This window comes from Orcinus orca, chromosome 2 (assembly GCF_937001465.1).
Source record: "Orcinus orca chromosome 2, mOrcOrc1.1, whole genome shotgun sequence".
In the NCBI taxonomy this organism is placed as follows: domain Eukaryota; kingdom Metazoa; phylum Chordata; class Mammalia; order Artiodactyla; family Delphinidae; genus Orcinus; species Orcinus orca.
In genome coordinates, this window is record NC_064560.1 from 61,738,034 (window position 1) to 61,763,209 (window position 25,176).

At 55.1% G+C, this 25,176-nt stretch overlaps 3 protein-coding genes across 10 annotated transcripts in view; 2 read left to right on the forward strand and 1 right to left on the reverse strand.

Moving 5' to 3' along the window:
- Positions 1 to 3,220: 3,220 nt before the first annotated feature.
- Positions 3,221 to 5,279, reverse strand: HDDC3 (HD domain containing 3). The gene is made up of 4 exons (XM_004278277.3): positions 4,714 to 5,279; positions 4,351 to 4,406; positions 4,003 to 4,243; positions 3,221 to 3,695 (listed from the first exon to the last, which is right to left on the reverse strand). The coding sequence occupies exons 1-4, from the start codon at positions 4,823 to 4,825 to the stop codon at positions 3,565 to 3,567; spliced, it is 540 nt and encodes a 179-aa protein (XP_004278325.1). The 5' UTR covers positions 4,826 to 5,279; the 3' UTR covers positions 3,221 to 3,564.
- A 2,431-nt stretch (positions 5,280 to 7,710) lies between these two features.
- UNC45A (unc-45 myosin chaperone A) lies at positions 7,711 to 21,571 on the forward strand. Of its 4 annotated transcripts, none has more exons than XM_049705773.1 (21): positions 7,917 to 7,920; positions 8,072 to 8,147; positions 8,328 to 8,489; positions 8,721 to 8,757; positions 9,056 to 9,231; positions 11,098 to 11,190; positions 11,691 to 11,858; positions 13,348 to 13,516; positions 13,768 to 13,938; positions 14,808 to 14,979; positions 15,736 to 16,036; positions 16,844 to 16,938; positions 17,173 to 17,314; positions 17,677 to 17,817; positions 18,020 to 18,147; positions 18,356 to 18,422; positions 18,899 to 19,012; positions 19,240 to 19,355; positions 20,212 to 20,329; positions 20,439 to 20,594; positions 20,717 to 21,571. In XM_049705773.1, exons 2-21 carry the CDS (start codon positions 8,097 to 8,099, stop codon positions 20,972 to 20,974), a joined length of 2,835 nt encoding a protein of 944 aa, XP_049561730.1. In that variant the 5' UTR covers positions 7,917 to 7,920; positions 8,072 to 8,096; the 3' UTR covers positions 20,975 to 21,571. The 4 variants fall into 4 exon arrangements, with proteins under 4 accessions (XP_004278323.1, XP_033258758.1, XP_049561730.1 ...); XM_049705774.1 differs by having other exon boundaries at positions 8,072 to 8,102; XM_004278275.4 differs by having other exon boundaries at positions 7,711 to 8,147.
- Positions 21,572 to 21,697: 126 nt separating this feature from the next.
- RCCD1 (RCC1 domain containing 1) overlaps positions 21,698 to 25,176 on the forward strand; it is a 47,576-nt gene continuing 44,097 nt past the window's right edge. For 4 of the 5 annotated variants that reach the window (XM_049705800.1, XM_049705802.1, XM_049705803.1 and 1 more), the window contains exons 1-3: positions 21,698 to 24,134; positions 24,221 to 24,620; positions 24,801 to 24,922. In XM_049705800.1, coding sequence (XP_049561757.1) covers positions 23,960 to 24,134; positions 24,221 to 24,620; positions 24,801 to 24,922 — 697 coding nt within the window. In that variant the 5' untranslated portion in view covers positions 21,698 to 23,959. The remainder of the gene's footprint in view (positions 24,135 to 24,220; positions 24,621 to 24,800; positions 24,923 to 25,176) is intronic. The other variant, XM_049705799.1, reaches the window with a different exon arrangement.

The window sequence follows — 25,176 nt, forward strand, 5'->3', positions numbered from 1 at the left end:
ACTTCCCTTTATGGTATCAAGTAAGAAAAATGCACCTTTCCAGTTCAAAAATGTTTAAAAATTAAATTATGTGTATATGTAATTCAGTTTATAAAATGTGATGTGCAGAAAACTACAGCCTTTGTAGAGACCATAGGCTAAAGTGTTGGTCTGTTTCTTAGATCAATGCCTGGAGTTAAGAATATAAGTAAATTAACCTATAAACCATACTCTGGAATTGGAAAGAACTTAAAAATCATTGTGTCAATGTAATTTGATAATCTGACACACACAATTTCTAATAAGCTATTTTTGAGTGTTTCTTAAAAAAAAAAAAAAAAAATCAACCAGGGACCTTAGGAGTAAGGGAGAACTCAGGCGGAAAGAGTGAGCCCAGGGGGCAGACACCCTTTGCCCCAACAGGGCCTGCTTTCAATGCAAGATCCTCTGTTAAGTAATACGGAATTTCTCTTCAATTACAAACATGTATGATGTTAGTTCTAGAAGGGCACATAGAGGCCATTTAGTCCAACCCTCTCATTTTACTAATGAGGAACTGAGACCCACAGAGGTTACATGAACTCACCTATGTCAGTGGCAAAGCCAATTAAATGTTCTTTCCAGTATGCAATATCAATACCACGTTATTGAACAAATCAATTTTCAGTGACATAAAACACATTAAAAAAAAAAAAAAGGAACCAGGACATAACAGAAGCAACTTCAGCCACTGGAAATGGATAGGATTCTGTTCCTCTCTGCAATTTTCCATCCATAGAATCATACTGTTTCCATGAAGAAGGGAGGGCTGTATGGCCAGCTGGAACCATGAAGAGAAAGGCAGACTCAAACTGTAAGAGCTGAGTCCCCCCAAGCAGGGTGGGCCAGGCCCACACAGTGCCCTGATTTGGCTTGCCTAGGGGATGGGTATGAGCTGTGTGGAGAGAGTGGCATCTTTACCTGAAATTGACCTTACCACACTCTCTTGTCACTGTGGTTAGCTAATGACACTCAGGCCCTCACAGAGAAAGGAAATCATAGTCTGGGTGGTAGGAATGAGGCTAACCATCCAAAAGAGATCTCTGAACTAAATTTTTGTTTCTCCCTAACAAAAATGCGTGCAAACACTTCAAGGAGCAATTCTCATAGGAAAAAAAAAAAAAAAGATAGATGAGAGACCAGATCCTTCACAGCAAACCTCAATTTTACTTAGGGTCAGTGGGAAATCTGATTCGATCATAATAGTTGCCAGGACCAAGTGCTGCAGAGTGTCCATCCATTTTGGCTCCTGACTTAGACCTCCCTAGTTGAGAATAAATCTGGAAGGAAAGAACTCTGAAATTAGGTAGCCTAGGCACAGGAAGCCTATGTGGGGTTGGGGGTGAGGCCTCCTTGGCATTTGGAACATGACAGGGATGAAGATGTAAGACACAGCATTGGGTGTGGAGGCCTGAGAAGCTCAGTGGGGGAAAGACAGGTTTTCTTGTCAGAATGCCTGGGGACTTGCATTCAAACTAGATGAGTAAGCACACCTGTACTGCTGCCCCCTCAACTCCTAATGCCTAAGAATGCTAAACAAAATATGAAACATGGAAAAGCAAGGGACTTCCCTGGTGGTCCAGTGGTTAAGACTCCGTGCTCCCAATGCAGGGGGCCTGGGTTTGATCCCTGGTTGGGGAACTGGATCCCAATCGCATGCCGCAACTAAGACCCGGAGCGGCCAAAATAAATATATATATATATATTTTTTAATGTAAAAACATGGTCATACTCAAAACAAGAGGAAATCTCCTTTGACTAAGAATGGAGAGAACAGCTACAGCCATGAACAGAAGACGAGGCCATGCAGCTCCAGAGAAATGGAGACCAGTTGAGGACAGATCCTCGGAGTGGCCAGGAATCTCTTTGTTGTCATTCTAATTCTAGGCTGGAAGTAAACCTTTTGATTCCCAGCCCAGCAAAAGCCAAACTAAGCATACAATTGTGAAGCCCCCTATAATCAGCGAGTTAGGGTAGTAAGGTATTAACATTAATTTCCTGATGTTGATGGTTGTAGTTTGGTTTATGCAGGAGAATTTCTTTGTCCAAATACTAAAGTACTTAGGGGTGATAGGCCATCAGGTCAGCAAGTTAATCTCAAATGGTTCAGGTGAAAAAGTTACTTATGTTGTACTTCCAACTTTTCCAAAAGTCTCTGATTATTTTTAAAAATTATTGAATAAAAAAAATCCACTCTATTGGCTCAGATCAAACAGGTAATCTAGGGAGGCCAGACTCATAATCCAGATCCACTAGCCTCTTCAGACTTGATCTTTACTATGTCCAGCGTGGTTGGAGCTAACCTCAATTGTGGTCATTTTTGTCTGGTTAAAAAGGCCCAGCAGTGTGGCAAAAAGAGAGAGGGATTCTGGTCTTGTTGATCATTAACAAGTCTTCTCACCTCCGAGAGCTTCATATTTCATCTCAGTAAAATGAGAATAATCCCTACCCTGCCTATCTCATCTGGTTATTATAAAGAACAGATGAGGTAACACCTGTGAAAAGGTTTTGTAAAACATCAAGCACCTCGTGACCACGAAGTGGCCTTTGACCTAACAACCTCCTCATCCTCACAGATGTACCCTTTTCAAGTGGGCTAATAGGCCTCAGCTGCTCAGCACCGACCAAAAAACCGATCAGTTGGGGATCCCTTCAGGCGGACACCTTGAAAAGCTCCGCCCCCTCGCCCAGATCCCGCCCACCGCCGGGCTCCAAGGGTGGGTCAGTTCCCGGGCCACTTCCCGAAGCGCCCGGAAGTTCCTGTCGCTTAGCAACCAAAGGAACCCGAGATGTGATGAAGGGGAAACTGGGGGTGGGATGCAAACTTCGGCAAGTTTCCGTTGCAACCCGGGGTTTGAGGGACCCGCGGTCCCCCACCGGCCCTATCGTGTTGCTTCTGGGGACTCTCCCGTGCTCAGCAAGAGCTGCCAGTAAGCAGGTTGGCACTCCTTTCCAATGTATCTGACAACCCATCCAACTTTCTTAATGAGGAAGCCTACCAATTTTTGAATACCCGTGTGTCAGGCACGTCACATAATCCAGCCCTGATAATTACACAACCTATCTTATAAGGAAGCCAGTCTCCGAGGGATCTGTCCCAGGGGCACACAGTTGGAACCCTGCCCTACTGAAGGGCAGGTATCCCCCCCTCCCCCCATCGGTTCCCCAATGGGGAAGCTGGAGAAGGAGCAGCAGCAACTCAAACCTTTATCCAAATGTTTTATTTTGCATAATGACTTTTGAACTAGCGTTTATATATAAGCCCAAGTCCCTGAGGGGCCAGAGATCCCATCATGCAATCAGACCGAAGGCCTGGAGAAGGGCAGTGAATGCATTAGAAATGGGTGGGGCGCATCATCCCACAATCTGGGGCTCAGCTTAGTTGGCAGATCTTCAGAGTGAGAAAGGACACGTGTATTTGGTCTCTAATACCTGGGCTGAGTGAACCAGGGAGGAAGCTCGGGAGGCACCGAAAGGCTGAAGTATGAATCTTCTCTGGCCTGGGCAAGGATGGAGTCTGTGCCACTGGATGGCTTCAAATACTGCTCAGAGCGTCAGCCCCCGCTCCTTAAACAGCTGCTTTAGAGCGTCTTCCAGCTGTTGGTTTGTCCCCTGAAGCCCCTTCACCACCTGTGCTGCCCACTCGAAGTATTCCTGGACTCGGTGTTCAGACCATCCTGCATAAGAATGGACAGAAAACTGCTCATGTTGACGTCCAGGAAGGCACTGGATTTTGCCCACTTCCTGGAGGGCTTGGTGCAGGGCTGTGAGATGAGTTCCTAATGGACGGATTTGTTCTGAAAACTTCCCCCTTGCCCAGGTACTGCATTTCTAGTGTATGAAAGAAGATCAGAGTGGTCTACTAAGATTAGTCTAGGGAATTAACAAGAACACCCGGGCTTTTTTTCAGGGGAAGTGACCAAGCTGTGCCTTCAGAAGGTGGATACCCCTCCCCTTCCCCTCAGAGCAGGTGGAGGAGCATACCCTCTGGGGTGCAGCGATTCAGGTCCCTCAGATTGTACAGTTTGTCTGCCAGCTTCACCAGTTTAGCCCCGGGGCTGCTGTGGGGTGCCTGCTCCACCTGCAGCCGCTTTCTCTCCAGCTTGGGCAGAGTCTTGTCATCTGTTACCTCCTCCACCAGACGCCGCACTTGTGCCCCGAAGTGCAGCTCCACCTCATCCAGGGTGGTGTCTGTGTCCTCCACCGTGTCATGGAGCAGGGCTGCCTGGGGACAGGCTCTCACTCAGTCCTCTGACGCCTGCCAAGGGGAACCCAGAGCTGAATGGGGCCCCTGACCCGCACCCCAGCCTCCTAGCTGAGGAGGAAAGTTACCTGTAACACCACAATGTCAGAGATTCCTGCCTCGTGGGTCAGGATACGAGCCACACCTGACGGGGCAAAGCAGGAAGTCAGACAGAAGGGAGTCCCAGAGCGGCGTGTTGTGGGTTTTGTAGAGCCAGATGTGGCCCCTCACTAGCTGGGTGACCTTGGGGAAGTCCTTTACTCTTTTTTGGATGTTCACTGTACAAAGGGAACAATCATGCCTACCGCCCCAGGTTGTGGTGCGTCACGAACAGTGCCTGGCACAAGGACTGGTACGGACTAGGTGCTCGATGAGGTGCACGCCCTCCGGTTCCCTTCCCGGTCCCCACCCCCTAGATGCTACAGCCGTTGCTCCCCCGGCGGCGCGCCCACCGATAGGGTGATTGATGTAGGGGGTCCCTTCGGGGTCCTTCCGCCGCTGCCATTGGTGCTTGCGAGCCGCGAAATCAGCCGCCTCCAACAGCTGGGCCGCCTCGGAGCCCATCGCGCGGTTGGGGCGGGCGACCTCGGTCCCAGGATCCCGGGGAGCGTGGACCGAGCTTCCACAGCGCCCCCTAGCGCCGCGGAGGCCTGAGGATTGTAGAGTCTGGCCCAGAAGACTTTCTCTGGGGTTGATGTGAGGGCCCTGGGTGTGGGAAGCTGCCCTCAATATCGCAGCCCCAGGTTAAGTGGGCTTTGCTGAGGGTGCAAGAAGAATATGGCCTGGCTCTGGGAACCCACATCCTGGCGGAAGGAGGAAAATACACAAGACATAAGACAGCAGCCTCACAGTGTGTCCAGGGCAGGAAGGCACAGGGGACTGGTAACTTGGAGGAAGGGCAATTCACCTAGCCTCTGGACCAGAGACAGCTTCTCCCAGGAGGGTCCTCTCCCGCCATGGCAAAACAATTTTCAAGCTGTCAATGCTCTGAAAATTCTCAAAGCGCTCTAAAAATAGTTCTTGTGCTTCCCTGGTGGCCGCAGTGGTTAAGAATCTGCCTGCCAATGCAGGGGACATGGGTTCGAGCCCTGGTCCGGGAAGATCCCACATGCCATGGAGCAACTAAGCCCATGTGCCACAGCTGCTGAGCCTGCACTCTAGAGTCTGCGAACCACAACTACTGAGCCTGCGTGCTACAACTACTGAAGCCTGCATTCCTAGAGCCCGTGCTCCGGAACAAGAGAAGCCACCCCAATGAGAAGCCCATGCACCGCAACAAAGAGTAGCCCCCGCTCGCTGCAACTAAAGAAAGCCCGCGCGCAGCAACGAAGATCCAACGCAGCCAAAAATAAAATAAAATAAAATAAATAAATTTATAAAAATAGTTCTCCCTGCAAGAATGGCCTGGTTGCTATGGGCATGGGAGCCTCACCTTTGGGGCCAGAAGACCCTAGTGCTTAACCTTCTGGAAATTGGAGCCTGCACTGGGAGCCCTCCCTAACTGTTTTAGACTTAGACTCCCAGGCAGCAGTGTTGTTTCTGCAGGAACTGTCTTCTTTGCTGTCAGGCGCTGGGAACAAAATCTGCATTTCTTTCTTGTGCCGTGAGGGTTCCTGCTTCAGTTCCCAGGCACTGCTGTGGGCCCCTTATGAGTGTTGTCACTGCTGTTCTGGGAGCATGACGTTGTTAGGCCTCAGTAGACACTGGAACAACACAACACTGCTGGCTGGTGGCCTCTGGCCTTCTCGAGAAATTCCCTGTCTCAGCAGACAGCATCTATGAAGTATGAGGTTTGGTAAGAGAGACCTGGAGACCCTGGAAGAGATTTTCTTGTGAAATGGGGTTGGCTGGTTGCTAAGTATACTCCAGTCAGATTGGTAGATTTTATACTTTGGTTGGTAGCTGGGGTCAATGAGGGCTCAGGGGAAAAGTTAATGAGAGCACTCACGCTTGCTTTTCAGCTAGTCTTGGTGGTTGCCATGACGCAGAAGTTAGAGAGGGAAGCTCCAAACGCTGGAACTGAGGTCTCTGGGGCCTGAAGTGGAACAATCAGAATTCCCATGGCTTCCATGGCAGCCTGAAAGTTTAGAGTGTATAGAGAGAAACATATTTGGTTCTTAATGCTTGTCTGTTCTTCAGGCTAGTGGCTCAACTTCTCTCTCATTCCTCATTCGGTGTTCTAGCCTTCTGAGCCTTTTCCCCTTCAGCTTAGAGAACCTTAGGCAGCTTGGAGCCACAATCCTCCCATTTTCCAATAGAAGATAGAAACTCAGTCACTTTCAGCTCTCTCTAGAGGTCTGCGACAGAGAAGCTTCAGGTTTGTGTTTACGGTGCTTTGGGGCTTTGATTTTATTTCCTTACTGCCTGCAGCCATGGCTTAGAAATAGAGATGTTGGGATTTCTAGGACCAGGGCTGAGGTGGAGGTGACCTCTCATGGGCTTCCTGAGGAGGCCAGGCCCTTTGCTGACAGGTCTGTCTGTGGGGCTACTGCTGCTCTTCAGCTGGATGACGCTTGCCCAGCCGACCTCTCTCTCAGGTACAGCACTCTCCTCTGCCCAGCCCCCCCTCCAGTACCCTACTCTTTTAGCAAGGTATAGGCTACTCTGGGGAGCTTGTGGGGAGGAAGGAAGCCTGCCCTTCTGATAATGGTTGATCCCTTTTATTCTCCAAAAGGGGTGGAGTGGGGTGTGGGTAGATCATTCCTGCCTGTCTCCAGCCCTCTTGCCCCTCCTTTCAGCTTTGGCCCACCATCCCCACTTGTGCCAGACCGCCTGGGATGCTGATGGCCGTCGCTACCCCGGTTTCTTCTGTCCTCGGCTCTCTGATACCCCGGAGGAAGCCTACTGCTGCCACCTGCAGGCTGCAGGGGGCTCCTGCTGCACTCGGTCTGAATTTGAGGCCTTGCACCAGGTCAATCTCTCTGCCCTTCCGCCTCCTCCCGTCTTCAGGTGAGAACTCCAGCCCCAGAGCCACTGGCACACTGACGGGGTGTTCCAGTACCTGAGGCTCTGTTCCTAATTTCTGGAGTGGGAGGCTTGTAGCTTACAGACCAGTGGAGGGACAGATCTCAAACATAAAATCGCGTAAATACATGATTACAAACAAATCTGAGAAGGAAAAGTTCAGGGGGCTGTGAAAGCAGGTGACAGGGAGTCATTGTAGGTGTTGTGTGGTGGGTGGGGTGGGACGGGTGTCAATACTGAGAGGATCTTGTATTCTGGATTACACGTGTTATAGTCGGGGTTTTCAATCCTGAATCTGTCCACAGATGGCTTCCGGGTACCTGTGAGCTCCCTGAATTTGTATTTTCAAATTCTACACTTTTCTGGGTAGGGAGTTCTGGGCTTTCTCCTGACTCTCAGGGGCTCTAACCCACAGGCTGCAGTAGCAAGAGCGCGGCTTGGGCCAGCATCCTGATACTCTCCCCTCTCCCATAGGGGCCCGGGCCCGCTTCTAGCATTGGGCTTTTACAGACTGCTGCTCGTGGCCCTGATGACTGCAGACCTCGTGCATTTCTGCCGCGGTCGGGGCCGGGGCCGAGATCTGGGCCGGGACCAGACCTGAGCAGCCACGGGCGCCCCTCTCGCCCTCCGCCGCGCGCCCCCTGCCGGTCTCAGCGGGAACAGACTAAGCGCGCCTGGGGCTTCTCTGCGCCTGCGGACCCGGGCCGAGCGCCCTGCCCCTCTTCCCGGCGTGCTCTCCCCTTGGCCCCGCCCCTTCTCTACCACCGCCTCTGACGCAAGACTGGGGCGGGGCAGCCGACAGCGGATTCCCGAGCCTAGACCCACCCCTCTCCGGAGACTGCGCCTGCGCGCTCGGGACGTCTGCTGCGCGATGACCGTGAGTGGTCCAGGGACCCCCGAGCCCCGGCCCGCCGACCCCGGGGTGCGTACCCATCTCCCTGCGCCATCACCACTTCGCACCTACTCTGACCATTCTCGGGCCTCCTTCTCCCTCAATCTTGGCCCTCCATGGGACCCACCCGCGACCCCCAGGCTCCTCTGCCCCTAGCTCCCCGGCTCACCCTGAGCCCACCTCGGACGTTTCCACCCCTTCCCTCCACAGGCCAGCTCAGTGGAACAGTTGAGGAAGGATGGCAACGAGCTGTTCAAATGCGGGGACTACGAAGGCGCCTTGACGGCCTACACCCAAGCCCTGGGTCTGGGCGCAACGCCCCAGGACCAGGCCATTCTGCACCGGAACCGGGCCGCCTGCCACCTCAAGCTGGTGAGCGAGCCGGCTGCTCTTCCCCTAGCCTGCCCGGACCCCTGTTGGCGCACCTCGCCGCTGCTTGGGCCCCGACTGGACATTCGCCTTCTCAGGCCACCGACACTTGTTACACGTCTTTTGGGTCTCTAGGTGGTGGGGGAACCTGGTGACTAAGGAAAACAACTTTGTTGCCCAGTTGTGCCCGAGAAAGGAGATGACCAGCCTCTCAGGCCTGTTCTTCTCTTACAGGAAGATTACGACAAAGCAGAAACCGAGGCATCCAAAGGTAGGGGAATGTGGCCCTTGTGTGGAGCTGTGGGACTTCTGGGGTGGGCAAGGATTCTGGGACCACTGCACCGTCACTTTCTCCTCCTCCTTTCACCCCTGAAACACATCTGCCTTTTTCCTTTCCCACTTCCTGGGGCATTTCCTTTTCCGCAGCTACCCTCACCTTTTCTGAGGCTGAAGTACTGAGCCCCACATCCGTCCCCCCACCTTCCTCTGCCCCTCGAGATCTTTCCCTGCTGCTCTTGCCTGGAGATGGTGGCCTCATGGGTGCTGACAGAGCTCCTGTTTGTGCTCAGCCATTGAAAAGGACGGTGGGGATGTCAAAGCACTTTACCGGCGGAGCCAAGCCCTAGAGAAGCTAGGCCGCCTCGACCAGGCCGTCCTTGACCTGCAGAGATGTGTGAGCCTGGAGCCCAAGAACAAAGTTTTCCAGGAGGCCCTGCGGAACATCGCGGGCCAGATTCAGGAGAAGGTGTGTGAGTAATTGAGAGAGCGAGGCATTGACCAGTGGTAGAGGGGCACTGATAAATGGATCTGGATCGCGTGTGTAAACACGGTTCTCTGGAAGGGGGATGCTGATGGCAAATGACCTTATAGAATGATGTTCAACCTTGCCAGTGGTTACGTAAAAGCAAATTAAAAGAACAGCAAGGTGCTGTTCTTTTTGGTGGTCTGTTTGGCAAACATTTAAAGTTTGTACGCATTGCTAGAAGGAGGGAGACACATTTAAGGGGTGAGGTTGCGGGAGGACGTAGGCTCGTTCATGACTGCTGGAGGGGGTATAAATTGGTACAGCTCCTTTGCAGAGTCCTTTAGCATATCTTTGGAGTATAATTGCTTTACAGTGTTGTGTTAGTTTATGCTTTATAACAAAGTGAATCAATTATACATATATTCCCATATCTCTTCCCTCTTGCGTCTCCCTAGCATATCTCTTAAAATTTTAAATGAGCATGTCCTGTGATTCAGTATGTTTACTTCTTGCTGTCTCCCCTAGAGAAGCCTTGCCTGTGTACACAAGCAGGTGTGTGTTTGTTTGTTTCAGCCTTGTTTGTAGTAATGAAAAATTGGAACTTGCTTAAATGCCCAGCAGTAGGGGAATGGCTAAATAAACTGAGTGACATCCTTACTACAGACTCCTATGCAGTAGTTGCTAAGAATAGGCAGATCAACACATATGGACGTGGAAAGCTGACACTTGTTAAGTGAAAAAAAAACAAAACATATAATAATGTATAGTATAATACCGTTTATGTTAAAATGACCCCCCCCCACCACCAAATGCATTCAAAATAATACCATGGTTTTTCCACGGGTACAGTTGGGTATGTAAACACAAAGAAAAATATTTTAAAAGACGTGCATCAAAATGATGACTGTGACTGCTAGGGAAAGGAATAGGATCGAGAGGGCTTTTCAAAAGAGATTTTGCTTCATTTGGTTGTTTTTTTAAATAGACATTGTGTGATACACATATTTAAAAATTAATTTAGGAGAAAATAATCTAAAGATTGTCATGAACTATTATCAAGCTTGAATTAGCCAGATAATTTGGTGTTAAAATTCTGACCCAGTGGAAGCAAGTAATATGATGGCAAACACCTTATCAAAAGGTTGAGACCTGGGAAAGCAGACTATTTTACTCTCAGTGTCAGCTCTGTCTGATCAGCTGGGGCTGCTTAGAATCTTGTGTTGAGAAAGATTAGGAAGCAGGTTGCCAGGGTCTAGGAGAACGTGTTGTGCCATGAACCGCATCTGCCATGGCTGCAGGAGGGGAAGTGGGGAGCGGCACACATGCTAGGCATGTGCTGCTGTCCATACCCAGGACCCTAGGGAGGGAGAGGGCCTAGGATGAGCTTGGTCATTCAGATTATTTTTTTAAAAACATCAAAAAGAGAATCCTTGACTTAAAAGGCGTGTCAGCAGCTACCTCGTGACTTGCTGGCTCCCTTGCAGGAGGTATAAATACTGGTTCAGCGCCACGGGCAGTGCACCCAGGCTGCCACAACGTACATGGCCCCCCTGGGAGTGGGTTGCCTCATGGCTAACAGGACGCCACCCCTTCTGAATGGCCCTGCCTTCAACATCAGTGCTGCCCCCGCTGCCCAAGTGGGAAATAGCTCAGAGAAGAAAACAGCTGCGGGGAGTTTGGGAGGAGCTGCCAGGCAAGTCTCTTCCTGCCCAAGGTAGCTTGGTGTGAGGCCTAAGCCCAGGCATCCTTCTGTGCCTCCCGGAGTCAGGAGCCAGGCCCTGGGAGGAGCCGGAGAGAACAAAGAGGGAATGTGTTGTCTCCAGTCAAGAGAGGCAGTTCCTCCCATGCTTTGCTGATTTGTCGTAGGTGAGTTACATGTCTTCGACGGATGCCAAAGTGGAGCAGATGTTTCAGATATTATTGGACCCACGAGAAGAAGGCACTGAGAAAAAGCAAAAGGTATGGAACTGTGTGAGTGGGAGCTGAACTCCCCTGTGTGCTGATGTTGGCCCTGGGAGCCCCTGCTGGCCTGGCCTGCTGCACGTCGCTCCTTAGTCGCTCCTTAGATCGGGCAGCTGGGCTCATAGAGCCTGGGTGGGAGCTCAGAGGGCCTGGGGCCTAAGTGTGAGCCAGGGAGAGGGAACCAGTGTTCCCGAAGCACCTTGTTGGTGCTTAGGTCCTGTGCTAGGAGTTGGGTGTACAGGGGTGACTGAGGCACTGTTTCTGCCCTTCAAGCTTTGCCAGGGACTCAGGACTCCATTTATTCTAACCCTCAATGCCAAGAGCAAGCTCTTTGCTCTACTTACAGAAGAGGAAGCTGAAGTTCACAGAGGTTAAGTTTATGGCCAAGGTCACTCAGCTGCTAAGTGGAAGCAGTGAGGTCCAGAGCTCAGGGCGTCTATTCGCCCTGCCCTGTGCCGTGTACAGTGTTCACGTTATGTGCACTTCCTTTGACGCAGGCATCTCAGAACCTGGTGGTGCTGGCCCGGGAGGATGCTGGAGCTGAGAAGATCTTCCGGAGCAACGGGGTTCAGCTTTTGCAGCGCCTGCTGGACACGGGAGAGCCCGACCTGATGCTGGCGGCCCTGCGCACACTAGTCGGCATTTGCTCTGAACACCAGTCACGGGTGGGTGGGGCGAAGGGTCTAGTTACTGCCTCAGTCAGTCTGTCTGTCCACCCACTCTTCTGCCTCTCATCTTACAAGGTAAAATATAAGGAGATACGTAACGAGAGGCAAAATTAAAATGACACAAAAAGACCACTGACAAAGTTTGGGACAAAGTGCGGCCAGGAAAGAGCGAAAGCAGCCCACTGACACCCTGAGCACTTTTCTTTTCATTTATTTTATTTTTGGCTGCGTTGGGTCTTTGTTGCTGTGCACGAGCTTTCTCTAGGTGTGGCGAGCAGGGGGCTACTCTTCATTGCGGTGCACGGGCTTCTCATTGCAGTGGCTTCTCTTGTTGCGGAGCACGGGCTCTAGGCGCACGGGCTTCGGTAGTTGTGGTTCGCGGGCTCTAGAGCACAGGCTTAGTAGTTGTGGCACACGGGCTTAACTGCTCTGCGGCATGTGGGATCTTCCCGGACCAGGGAACTCTCCTGCGGCAGATCGCAGAGACACCTGGTCATTGATCCCCTCGTTGTCCGTGTGGTAAAAGCAAGCTGCATGCAAGGAGCAGGGCACCTGTCCTTCCCTCACCATCAAGCTGGCATTTCCCTTGGACAGGGGTCCTCACAGTGCTTGATGTGGTCAGTGATGTGACCCACAGCAACTTTACCATCGAGACCAGATATGTAGGGCAGGACCCTGAGATGGTTCTCAGTGTAGACTCTGGGTGTCCTGCACAGACGGTTCAACAAGAACAGCCCTGCCCCAGGCCGGTGTCACAAAGTCCATGCTCTGGTTCTTGCCTGAACTGACTGGACCTACGGAACAGGGACTTGACCCTTGGTTGCTTTTAGAGGAGCCCACAGTTCCTAGATCAGGGGTGGAAATGTGAAACATTCTATGAACACTTCAGGCCAAGATCGGGCTCTATTTCTGGGTCTCCCAGGACTAGGAATGGTAAAGCCACGTGAATTCCGCCTGCCTCCTCTAGCCTTCCTGCCCATCCCTGTTGTGAATTAGGATGGACCCAAGTAGACCTTCGGGGTTTTTCCAGCTCAGAAATGGGCGTAGAGGCCTTGTGGTTCGTTCCATGTATGTCCACATCCCCAGGATGTAGACAGAACCTCGGGGTTGGTATCAGGGAGGAATGAGGTGTCCCTGGGCCAGGTAGTCAGGTAGCTTTGTCCAGGCTTATGTTTCTCCTTCCTGGGGAGACACGAACCAAAGCAGCTGCCTTCAGAGCCACAGTATTCCTTGTCTTTTCTGATTGGAGCCGAGGAGAGAGAGAGTGGGGGAGTCCCCTGGAATGTTTCTTTAGGAAGCCCTTCCAACAAGATAATCCTGGCATTGCCCCGGCCTCACCCTCAGCAGGCCCACTTTGCTTTCACGGGGAGCTGCTCTTTCACCCACATGTTTTCTCCCCTCTGGCCACCCTCTCTGACCCCCAGTTAGGGATCTCCATGGCTGCCCTTCACCAACTGGAAGCTCTGCCCACTTCTCTCCCACCCAGACAGTGGCGACCCTGAGTGTGCTGGGAACTCGGAGGGTGGTCTCCATCCTGGGCGTGGAAAACCAGGCCGTGTCCCTGGCTGCCTGCCACCTGTTGCAGGTTATGTTTGATGCCCTCAAGGAAGGCGTCAAGAAGGGCTTCCGTGGCAAAGAAGGCGCCATCATCGTGGGTGAGTGGAAGCAAGTCTGTGTCCTGTGGTGTGGCTCTCGTGGAGAGGAAGGGGCTGAGCCAGCCAGGCCAGCTGCAGCCGTAGGTTGTTCAGGAATACGGCTTGTTGACGGTATCTTACTCGAGGTTCTAAGTAGCCAGGGCGCCTCGGGGAAGGCTGGAAACCAGTGCTCAGGCTGCAGGTCCCCTCTCTCTACCAGGGAAGTTGGGGCTAGGCCACTGGAGAGCCCACTAATGTCTTCTTGTTGCCAGATCCCGCCCGGGAGCTGAAGGTCCTCATCAGTAACCTCTTGGAGCTACTGACTGAGGTGGGGGTCTCAGGCCAAGGCCGAGACAGTGCCCTGACCCTCCTGATTAAAGTGGTGCCCCGGAAGTCTCCTAAGGACCCCAACAACAGCCTCACCCTCTGGGTTATCGACCAAGGTAGGTGATAGAGTCTTAAAAGGAGAGAGAAAGGGAATTCCTTGGTGGTCCAGGAGTTAGGACTCTGCGCTTTCACTGCCGAGGGCCTGCGTTCGATCCCTGCTCCGGGAACTAAGATCCTGCAAGCCATTGTGGCGTGGCATATAAGTAAATAAATAGGTAGGTAGATAGATAAATAAATACAGAGAGACAGAGAAAGATCAAGTGTGTGTTGCATCTTGCTTGGGTAGCTGGGCCTGCTCGTCTCCAGGAGGGATTGCACCCAGCGTGTGTCTGCACTGAAGTGCCTGCGGCCTGCACTGTACCCTTAGGGAACATTGGCCCCTTCAGCCGTGTTCGTGTGCACGTGCACACACATCGAGCGGGCCCACGAGCAGGTTAACAGGGAGGCCGGGTCAGCTTTCTGTGTCTGGAGTTTTTTCAATGAGTGTGTGTTACTTCTATATGCAGGGCGAATATTCTTCAAGTTTAATATATAAAGCCATACTGTTCTTTTCCCTTAAAAGATAAATTAGGAAGGGTTGGCAAAGTCCCAGCCTGAGTCCATCTGTTGGGTACTCGTCTTTTCTTGTTATCCCAATTATCCTATGAGGCGTGGATGTTGTTTTCCCCTTCAGTTTTACAGATGAGGAACCTCCAAACCCTACAGTATTCACCCCCACGGGCAGCGCCTGCATGCAGACCTTACTTCTGAGGTCCTTGCCTGACCCCACGCCTGCCCCCAGCCCACCGGCTTCTGTGAGCCTGTCTGCACTCTGACCTCGTGCCAGAGTGGTCCTGCCTTTGCATGCATCTCCCAGGAAACCTCTTCCCTTTGCTTATAGGGGTTGGAACTCATGTTTTGCTGTCTAAATAGGGTGTCTTTTCAGGTCTGAAAAAGATTCTGGAGGTGGGGGGCTCCGTGCAGGACCCTCCCGGGGAGCTCACAGTGACAGCAAACAGCCGTATGAGCGCCTCCATTCTCCTCAGCAAGCTCTTCGATGACCTGAAGTGTGATGCCGAGAGGGAGAACTTCCACCGACTCTGTGAAAACTACATCAAGTAAGGGAAGCCTCCTATTGCCAGGGTTCCTGCGAGAGTTCTGACTCTTTGGGGAGGGACAGCAGTGAAAGGTTTCCCACAAGGAGAGCAGCCTTGGGGAAGACTAGCTGGGGCCAGACAGGGTGGTCCCAAGGGCCACATCCTGTTCCAGAGTGACCTCCCCAGGGACATTCTTTCTCAAATCAGTTCTCTAGCGCAACAAATGTCCTCAAGCACATAGTGTTCACTGAGCACTTACTGTGTGTCCATTCTGACACAGCAGTGCAGCATGACAGTCCTTAAGGAGCTCACAGCTAGGAGAAGACGAGTCAGGAAATAAGCAGCACAAGTTCAGATCTTAGTACAGGGAAGGAGACAACAGGGTGGTGTGAGTGAGAGTGACCTACATTAGGTGGCGTGTCATCAGGGGAGGCTCGAATGAAAGCCTCGATAAAGAACGCCAGCGACTGCCATCCAGAGGAGGTCCTCGTCTTCCCATTGGCAGTTTTTCTTTTCTTCTTCTTCTCTTTTTTTTTTTTTTTTTGACTGCTCCACGCAGCTTATGGAATCTTAGTTCCCCAACCAGGGATCAAACCCAGGCCCCCCCGGCAGTGAAAGCCCAGAATCCTAACCACTGGACCACCAGGGAATGCCGGCAGCTTTTCTTGCTGTTGCTGCCCAAGTAGTGCAGATGCCCGGCCAGTGGAGGGGAAGGGAGGGAAGGAGAGTCCCCTTATGCTGGCTTTGATGTGACAGCTGCCACCCTGTACCCCTCAGGAGCTGGTTTGAGGGCCAAGGGCTGGCTGGGAAGCTGCGGGCCCTCCAGACGGTGTCCTGCCTCCTGCAGGGCCCGTGTGATGCCGGCAACCGGGCCCTGGAGCTGAGTGGCGTCATGGAGAGTGTGATCGCTCTGTGTGCCTCGGAGCAGGAGGAGGAGCAGCTGGTGGCCGTGGAGGCCCTGATCCACGCGGCTGGCAAGGCCAGGCGGGCCTCGTTTATCACGGCCAACGGCGTCTCGCTGCTGAAGGACCTGTACAGGCGTGGCGAGAAGGACAGCATCCGCATCCGGGCGCTGGTGGTGAGACGGGCGGGCCTGGGCTGGGCAAGCGGGCAGCCAGGCAGGGGCCCCGGGCTGGCTGGTGTCTCAGGGTGCAGCACCAGCACACGCTGGGTGACAGTATGGGACGTGCAGGGCCTTGTCGAGGCCGGAGGCAGGGGCCCTGGCTCCTACTACCACAGGGCTCATGGTCGGGTCAGAGAGATGAGCCTCGTACAGAGAGGACACCTGAGAATGCAGGGCGGCCCGGGCTGCCCCCTGCGGGCAGTGGGAGCGGCTCCAGGAGGAGACGATGGAGGACACACTGGGCAGGCGGGTCAGAGGGCTGTGTGGACAGGCTGGGCCAGCAGGCGGCCCCAGGAGCAGGTGGTGTGGGGACTGCCTGGCCTCCCTGAGCCTGTTGCAGCCCTGCACCTTGAGGAAGCTGGTCCTCCTCCTTGGAGCACTTAGTCCTGGGTTTCTCCATTCCATGAGGATCCTGGCCTGGGCCAAGGTACCCATCTTCTCCCCACATGGATCTTAGCTCCATCTGTAAAGAGCTTCCTTCTATGACGTGGAAAGAAAGAGCAAATCCCAGTGTGATCGGGTGGGGTTGGGGCCCAGGCCAGCACGGTGGTCAATATGTCAGTCTCTACCAGATGCCATGTCACGTGGCCACCCCAGTAGGTGATTTTGCTGCCCGGTGCTCCAGGTGGTAACCTGGTGGCGGTGTGCATGGCCTCCAGAGAGCCTGACAGAGTGCCCGGGGGGGAGCCCACGCCAGCTGTGGAGGAGCCCTGCTCTGCCTCCGTCCCTCGGCCAACAGCTGGTTCTCACCTCTTCCACCAGGGACTCTGTAAGCTCGGCTCGGCCGGAGGGACGGACTTTAGCATGAAGCAGTTTGCTGAAGGCTCCACGCTCAAACTGGCCAAGCAGTGTCGAAAGTGAGTCATTTAGCACTGTTGTGGCTCCCGACCTGTCAGCCAGACCTCAAAAGAGGAGGGTGGGGCCTCCTCACTGCCCTGTCCTCCCCCAGGCAGACCCTCCTGCGCTGCTGCGTGAACTGCTTCTGTCTGTGGCGGGGATGCCCCAGCCCCTGGCTTTTCCCCCTTGGTCCTGGTGTACCCCTCCTGTCCCCCCACCTTTTTGATGGTCATCTGTGCCCTGTGTGCCCCCAGGTGGCTGTGCAATGACCAGATCGATGCGGGCACTCGGCGCTGGGCGGTGGAGGGTCTGGCCTACCTTACCTTCGATGCCGATGTGAAGGAGGAGTTTGTGGAGGATGAGGCTGCGCTGAAGGCTCTGTTCCAGCTCAGCAAGGTAGCTCCATGGGTTCCTGCAGTCGTCCGGGGACACTGTCTAGGGTTAGAGCTTACGGGGCTTTCTTGGCAGGTCTTGGCCAATGGCTTTTGTGACCCCACAGAGAGGGGGGCTGGTAGCCCGAGTGGCCGCTCTGTGTGGCCTGGGTGTACTGGCCTGCACCAGCAGGGTCGGAAAGGACGATCTCTTAGGAGGATTTGGGGTGGTCAAGTGTGTGAGCTCCCAAAGTCTGGGGCCACCCTCGGGCCTTGGCGGTGCCCACGTGGTCCAGCTGAGGGTAGAACTGGGAGCCTGGGCAGCGCTTATCCCGGTGCTGCTCTTCCCCCCGGGATGGCCGCTGATGGCCCCTCTGCCCCCGGCAGTCCGAGGAGAGGTCGGTGCTCTTTGCAGTGGCCTCGGCGCTGGTGAACTGCACCAATAGCTACGACTACGAGGAGCCGGACCCCAAGATGGTGGAGCTGGCCAAGTACGCCAAGCAGCACGTGCCCGAGCAGCACCCCAAGGTGAGGGGGCTGCTAGGAGGGGTTTGGGGGCCTCCGTGTCACTGGGGCCAGTTGACCCGAGACATCCACAGCAGATGAGCCTTCTGTTTAAGCGGGTTTCCTTCCCTTTGTTTTCATGCTCATCAATTTGTGCCGTGAGGAGGGTTCCCCTTTCCCTGCCTAATCCGCCGAGGCCCCTGTGCTCAGCTGCCTCCTCCCCCAGGACAAACCGAGTTTCGTGCGGGCTCGGGTTAAGAAGCTGCTGGCGGCTGGTGTGGTGTCGGCCATGACGTGCATGGTGAAGACCGAGAGCCCTGTGCTGACCAGTTCCTGCAGGGAGCTGCTCTCCAGGTGAGCCTGCCCCAGCTACACCAGACCTGCTGCAGCCCGTCAGCCTCCAGGCTGCTGATGGAACTACAGCGGGAGCAGGTCCTGGTGCCGTGGGCCCCTCAGAGCAGGGGGCCACCCGCATGGCGCCCTTCTTTTGTTGAGCCCAGGAGTGGAGGGTCTGCCTGCCAGAGCCCGGGCCGGCCCGTCCAGCACAGCCTTCTCCCCACAGGGTCTTCCTGGCTTTGGTGGAGGAGTTCGAGGACCGCGGCACCGTGGTTGCTCAGGGAGGGGGCAAGGTAAGCGGGCTTACAGACTCCTTCCCGATGGCATATAAAACATCACTGAGTGGCTGCTACACCAGAGATCAGTGTTGGGTGTGGGACGGAGAAGTATGATTAGCGACCAGCAGGAATGTTTTCCTGCTGAGTGAGAGATGCTGGGGGCCGGGGGTGGGTGGGGCTTTTTAGAGCGCCGGACTTTGTGCCTATTAGGGTCCTGAGCTCTCCTCCTTTCCCTTGTGTCATTGACCTCCATGGCTCTGGTGCCGGGCACAATCCACATCTGTCCCTTAATAGTTGTTTCGGGAAGTGTTTGGGTAGCTTACTGGGAGGCCTCAGAGAGATGAGAGGGTGGGAGTGGGAGTATCATTGTCAAGCCTGGGGAGAGAATGGCGGGGAAAGGTGAGGGCAGCACAGTCAGGGCCTCAGAGCCTCGTGGTTTGGGCCTTATGTTCCCGGGCACATCTTGGACACTGATGGGCTTGTCCCTACAGGCTCTGCTCCCGCTGGCCCTGGAAGGCACTGACGTGGGGCAGACGAAGGCAGCCCAGGCTCTTGCCAAGCTCACCATCACCTCCAACCCAGAGATGACCTTTCCCGGTGAGCGGGTGCGTGTCTTTCTGCCCCAGCGCTGTCCTGTCCTCCACCCCCTCACAGGGCCCTGATGGCCTTTGACCCGAGCTGCGGCTCCTCCTTGGGGAAGTGTCAGCTTTGCTGAGCCCTGGGGGTGGGAAGGGCAGGTTTCTTTTTGGGGCTGGACTCCCTCCCATCTGCAGGGCCGGTGGGGTTGGGGGAGCTGGGGCGCATAGCCCTGACAGGTGGGTGCGTATCGCAGATCTACGAGGTGGTCCGGCCCCTCGTCTCTCTCCTGCACCTCAGCTGCTCTGGCCTGCAGAACTTTGAGGCACTCATGGCTCTAACAAACCTGGCAGGGATCAGCGAGAGGCTCCGGTAAGGTCCCTTGGGATGTGGGGCCTGGGCAGGGCATCATGGTTTGGACCATCCCCAGGAAAGCGCTTTACAGCGTGGAAAGCACTCGCCAGTCACTCACTTATTTGCTCCTCATGGTGACTCCTCTGCACCTTACAGCGGAGGAGACAGGCTGAGAGGCATGACTTGTGCAGTGTCCCGTGAGATAGCAAGGGACTGGGCGATGACAGCGCAGGCCCTGGAGTCAGGCTGCCTGGGTTCAAATCCTGGGTTCACTGTTTATTAGTGTATAACCTCACAAGTAACTTAATCCCTCTGTGCCTCAGTTTCCCCCTCTGTGAAATAGGGTGGCTACAGTACCTAGCTCGTGGAGGAGCAGCGAGGAGGACTAAATGAGAAAATACGTGTAAAAGCATTTACTACATAGGTGCCTGGCTCCTGGCAATGTGCCCAAGCAGTACAGATTAGCTATTACTGCTGATTGTGACCTTGGGCCACTCAGTCTCCTCCTCTGCAAAATAGTAATAATGATAATCACACCTGCACCTTCACTGTAGGGCTGTAGCGAGGATTAAGTAAGGTAGTCCGAGTGCTGGGTCAGGGTGAGGGCTCGAAAGTTAGGTGTTAGCATTGCCATCATCACCACCTGGGTCTCCTAACTCCTACTTTAGAGCATTTCCCAAGGTCATGTGCTATTTCCTAGGCCCAGTTAGAAGGCTGGAAACCACTGCCTGGTGGTTTCATCCCTGGTGCAGGAGGGTCTTTGGATATTGCCCAAGGAAATCCTTGGCCCCGGGTTTGATTGTGTGGGGAAACGGGTGGGGGTGATGGATGCCAGTGCTCTGGTGATGCCGACCCTCCACCCTTGGCCCCACAGGCAGAAGATCCTGAAGGAAAGGGCTGTGCCCATGATTGAGGGCTACATGTTTGAGGAGCATGAGATGATCCGCCGGGCAGCCACCGAGTGCATGTGTAACTTGGCCATGAGCACGGAGGTGAGGGTTGGTCCAGGAGGCGGTCATGGCAGGCAGGCACGCAGAAGTACCTGTCCCTGGCTGGCCTTTGCCCCAGCTAACCTGGTGCACTCCCCGCTTCCGGCCACAGGTGCAGGATCTCTTTGAAGCCACGGGCAGTGACCGGCTGAAGCTGCTGGTGCTGTACAGTGGAGAGGACGACGAGCTGCTACGGCGGGCGGCTGCTGGGGGCCTGGCCATGCTCACCTCCACGCGGCCCTCGCTCTGCAGCCGCATCCCCCAAGTGGTCAGTGCCCCTTCTTGGTGGGGCAGGGGAGGTGGGCCAGGAGCCCCCAGCCAGGGTGTGTGAGTGAGTGCCCTGCCAGGGTTCCCTGATGCTCGGTGGTCACACTGCCCTGTTTCCTGCAGACCACACACTGGCTGGAGATCCTGCAGGCCCTGCTTCTGAGCCCCAACCAGGAGCTACAGCACCGGGGCGCTGTGGTGGTGTTGAACATGGTGGAGGCCTCGAGTGAGATTGCCAGCACCCTGATGGAGAGCGAGATGCTAGAGATTTTGTCAGTGCTGGCTAAGGGCAAGGAGAGCCCAGTCATGAGGGCTGCCGCCGCTTGTCTGGGGAAAGCAGTGGAATATGGGCTTATCAGACCCAGCCAGGATGGAAAGTGAGGACCTGCCTCACACACGCTACCTATCGCAGCACAGGGAGCGAGGACAGACATGGCCTTGGCTGGTGGGTGCTGGGGTGTCTCCTGCCCAGCTGCCCTTTGATGTCCTCTGTTCTGAGTCAGGGGCCACGTTCACAGCCCTACTCTGCCAGCACTGCCTCCAGCCTCACGCAGCAGGGAACTTTTCCTGTACTACTTAGACAGCTGGGAACGGGGAAGGTGCGTCCTAACTCAGCCTGTGGATTCCCTGCACTGGGAAGGACCCAGCTGTGAGCCTCACCAGCTATGAGCCTCACCTGAGCCTGCTGGCAGGACCACCCCTCATCCTCTAATAAAAAGTGTGTGGAACTCAAATATGTGCCCAGTCAGTGGGCAGGGAGGGCTGGCTGTGGGCCAGAGCGTGGAGCAGGAGCTGGGCATGGCTGAGCGTGTGGGCAGCTTTTCAGCAGCACAGCCACCTCTGTGGAAGGAATCCAATGAATTCCCACCCCAGGGCCCGCTGAATTGCTTTTTAATCCTTGTAGAGGGCCAAAGGGTAAATGTAAGCAAATCAATAAAGTATCCAGTCGCATGAAAACACATGCATTAGGTTTTTCAATACTTCTGCCTGTATTTATTTATGGCTGCTTTGGGGTCTTCCTTGGTGTGTAGTCTTTCTCTAGTTGCAGTGAACGGGGGCTAACGGGGGCTACTCTTCGTTGCGGTGCGCGGGCTTCTCATTGCGGTGGCTTTTCTTGTGGCGGAGCACAGGCTCCAGGCACGCGGGCTCAGTAGTTGTAACTCGGGGGCTGTAAAGCGCAGGCTCAGTAGTTGTGGCGCACGGGCTTAGTTGCTCCGCCGCATGTGGGATCTTCCTGGACCGGGGCTTGAACCCGTGTCCCCTGCATTGGCAGGTGGATTCTTTAACCACTGTGCCACTATGGAAGCCCACTTCTGCCTTTGTATTGAGAGTTTTCAGTGACCTCCAGTCAGGCAGAGCTCGGGATATGGGGGTGGGAAAGCCCTGAGGGAAGCTCCAGTAGCTGAGCGGGGTTGGAGCTAAGCTTGGACTGCTGCGGGCATCCCCACCTGCCTGGGCGGGTGGTCCCTTGAGAGCCTGCTTCCGCTCTCTGCAGAGCGGACTAAGCCCAGCTTGACTCTCATTGGCTTAACGGAGGTAAGTGACAGATCCCGAGCCAATGGAAGGTAAAAACTGCCCAGCACCCGCCTAATTCGGGTGCTGCTTCTAGGGCCTCAGGCCCGCGCGTGTCCAGTAGCTAGCTGCCGCCATCCCAGACAGAGAGGACTGACAGGCGGCGCCCGTCACTGGGGTCGCTTGTCGCCAACCCCTTAGTTCTTTCTGATCGTCCCCCAAGTGTTTCTAATACTGACTCCGCGGCCCCGCGCGTGCCTGCGGAAGACGGGACCATCTGGTCCAACGAGCCCACGCCCACCGAAGGTTTCGCCCACTCCCCGCCGGAGGCCGCAGCGGCCTAGCGTAGGCCTTGGTACCGGTTTGATCGAGCTAGGACTGGACAGGCCGCGGCGGGGATCGCCGGAACCGAGGTGAGCTTGTCCCAAGGCTGTCCTCCCCGCGCGGTGACATCACCCCTCTCTCTGGTGATTGGCCCCGGGGAGGCGGCGGCAGCCAATGGGCGCCTCGCTCAGGGCGCGGCTCTTCAAACCTTTCCTTCTTGCGGCTGCCAGCCAGGTCCTGGGCTGGGTGGTGACTCGTTCCTGGGTGGCCGCCCTGCGCCCCGGCCTTTCCTCCTCCCTCAAGACTGCCCATCGGAAGGAGCTGCCTGAGGGGGTGGAGGGCACAGGGTCAAGATTAAGGTCAGAGGCTTACTAGGGCTGGGATTTGACCCGGAAGGGGTAGGAGCTCAGGCCCGGGTCAAGGAGAGATCCAGGACCTGACTTCACAGGCTTGAAAATGCCAGTGAAATTCTGATCAAGCCGAACATGCTGTACGGAAAAAGTGGCCTTACCGTGCCACTCGACTGTGCGTTTGTCTCCCCATTTATGCGTGAGCTCCTTGGAAGTAGACATCGGTCCTTCTCAATGACTTAGCCTAAGGGATCAATAAATGCATGTGGAACGAATAAATGACTAGATAAGGTCCAGTTGAAATTGTGTTTATATAAGACCCTGAAAATCCAGTGGTCATTTTTATCAATTCTAAGTACTGGACTTAATAAGCTGATACCGTGTGCTTGCCATGGTAGGTGCCAACACTTGAACCCTTTATTTGCATCTGTTCCAAATAATTCTACAAGTACAAACATCACCTCTCCTACTCCCCAGCTTTGTGAAACTGAAGAAATTGAATTGGATTGAGAGAGTTTAAGTAAATTGGCTGAGGACACAGGCACTGGTAGCTGCAGAGGCAAACATGTGAACCCTGGAACTGGTCCTAACCCGTACAGGGCATTGTCTCTCAAATGCTCTGCCTTCCAGTGGTGGGAGGAGCACTGTATGTGGAAATGATGAGCCTTGAGTTCAGCCTTCTGCCCCTCTCGGTCCTAAGCTATGTGATTGTGTAAGGGTTACTTTCTCTGGGAGTCTCCGCTGTCAAATGGGGGCAATTCTAGTTCCCAAGATTACATGGGATAATGTGCCTGGCATTGGGAATTTGGAGGGGGAGGGACTCAGATCCTAGTCCAACGCCTAAGAGAGAAGCCATTTAAATACCTCGTGCCCAATCTGTGGGACAGCGAACTTGCTCGAGTCAAAAGGGAAGGCAGGAAAAGTGCCCCACTCTAGACAGCTCAGAATCTTCCTAAATCTGGCAGGACTTTAGCCAAGCCTCCCGCTCAGCGAATGTTGGTGGAACGCACATCGTCTGCCTCTGTGGTTAGGAGGATGGCATTTCCCCCATTTTACAGGTGAGGCAGCTTCAGTGTACTGCAAGGGCTCATCTGGAAGAATCTCCTCGAGTTCTAGCCTTAACCCTCCGTCCCGCCGGCCGCCGCAGCCAGGTCGCAGCCAGCAGAGGGCGCTGCCGGGCATGGCCGAGGAGCGTCGCGGGGCCTGGTTCGGCTTCGGTTTCTGCGGCTTCGGGCAGGCGCTGGGCTCGGGGCGTGGGCGCCAGGTACACAGCCCCGAGCCTCTGAGGGCGCCAGGCGCGGGCCTCGATGTCTGCCGCGTGAGCGCGAGCTGGAGCTACACCGCCTTCGTGACCCGTGAGCACCTCCTTCCGGCCCCATCCCGACCCCGGCCCCGGGTGCGTGTCCCGCCCCCTCCCCAGCCAGCTCTCCGCCCCCCGCAGGTGAAGGAGGCCGGGTGGAGCTGTCTGGCTTCGCGGTCGGAGCGGCGGGCGGCTGCAGGGACGCGTGGGCGTCGGAGGAGCTCCTGGTGGTGCTGCGCGCGGGGCCGGGACCCGGGGCCGGGACGGAGCTGCAGGCCTGGGCGCCCGGTTCGGCGCTGCGCGGGGAGCCCCTTTGGGCCCAGACCGTGCCGGAGGCCGAGCGGGAAGACGGACCGGTCGGCGATGAGACCCAGGCTGGGCCGCTGCCGCTGCTGCCCTGCGCTCGCGCCTACGTGAGCCCGCGGCCGCCCTTCTACCGGCCTCTGGCCCCGACACTGCGGGCGCGCCGGCTGGAGCTGGGCGCTGAGCACGCGTTGCTACTGGACGCGGCGGGCCAGGTGTTCTCCTGGGGCGGGGGCAGGTGAGGTGGGCCGGCTGGGCTTTTGCGACGATGACGGGGTGGGGGTGGGGGGGTGCGGGTAAATGTGGCTCGGAGTGGGAGGTGAGCATACAGGGGGCAGGAGAGAGCAATTGGGGAGGGAAGGGGAGGGAAGGGGAAGGAGACTGCTTGGTGTAGTTGACTAGGGTCTCCCTTGCTCAGGCACGGACAGCTGGGCCACGGGACTCTGGAGGCAGAGCCGGAGCCGAGGCTGCTGCAGGCGCTGCAGGGCCTAACCATGGCTGAGGTGGCCGCAGGTGGCTGGCACTCTCTGTGTGTGAGTGGTGAGTGACCTAGTGCTTTTCCAAAACCAGCTCAAGGTCTCGTAGGCTCCAAACCTTTCTCCTTCTCTCGCAAATTGATGGGTGCCCTAGCCGGGCCTCCTCCCAAGCTCCTCCCACATCAGCCAGCCCAGTCATTCATGACTCCCTAACGCCTCTCAGATTCAGCCCCTCTGCTGCCACCATCACCCACTCGCACCCGGACTGTCACAATTGTTTCCTGTCTTCTGTTACTGGTCTCACTACCCCTCCCCTCC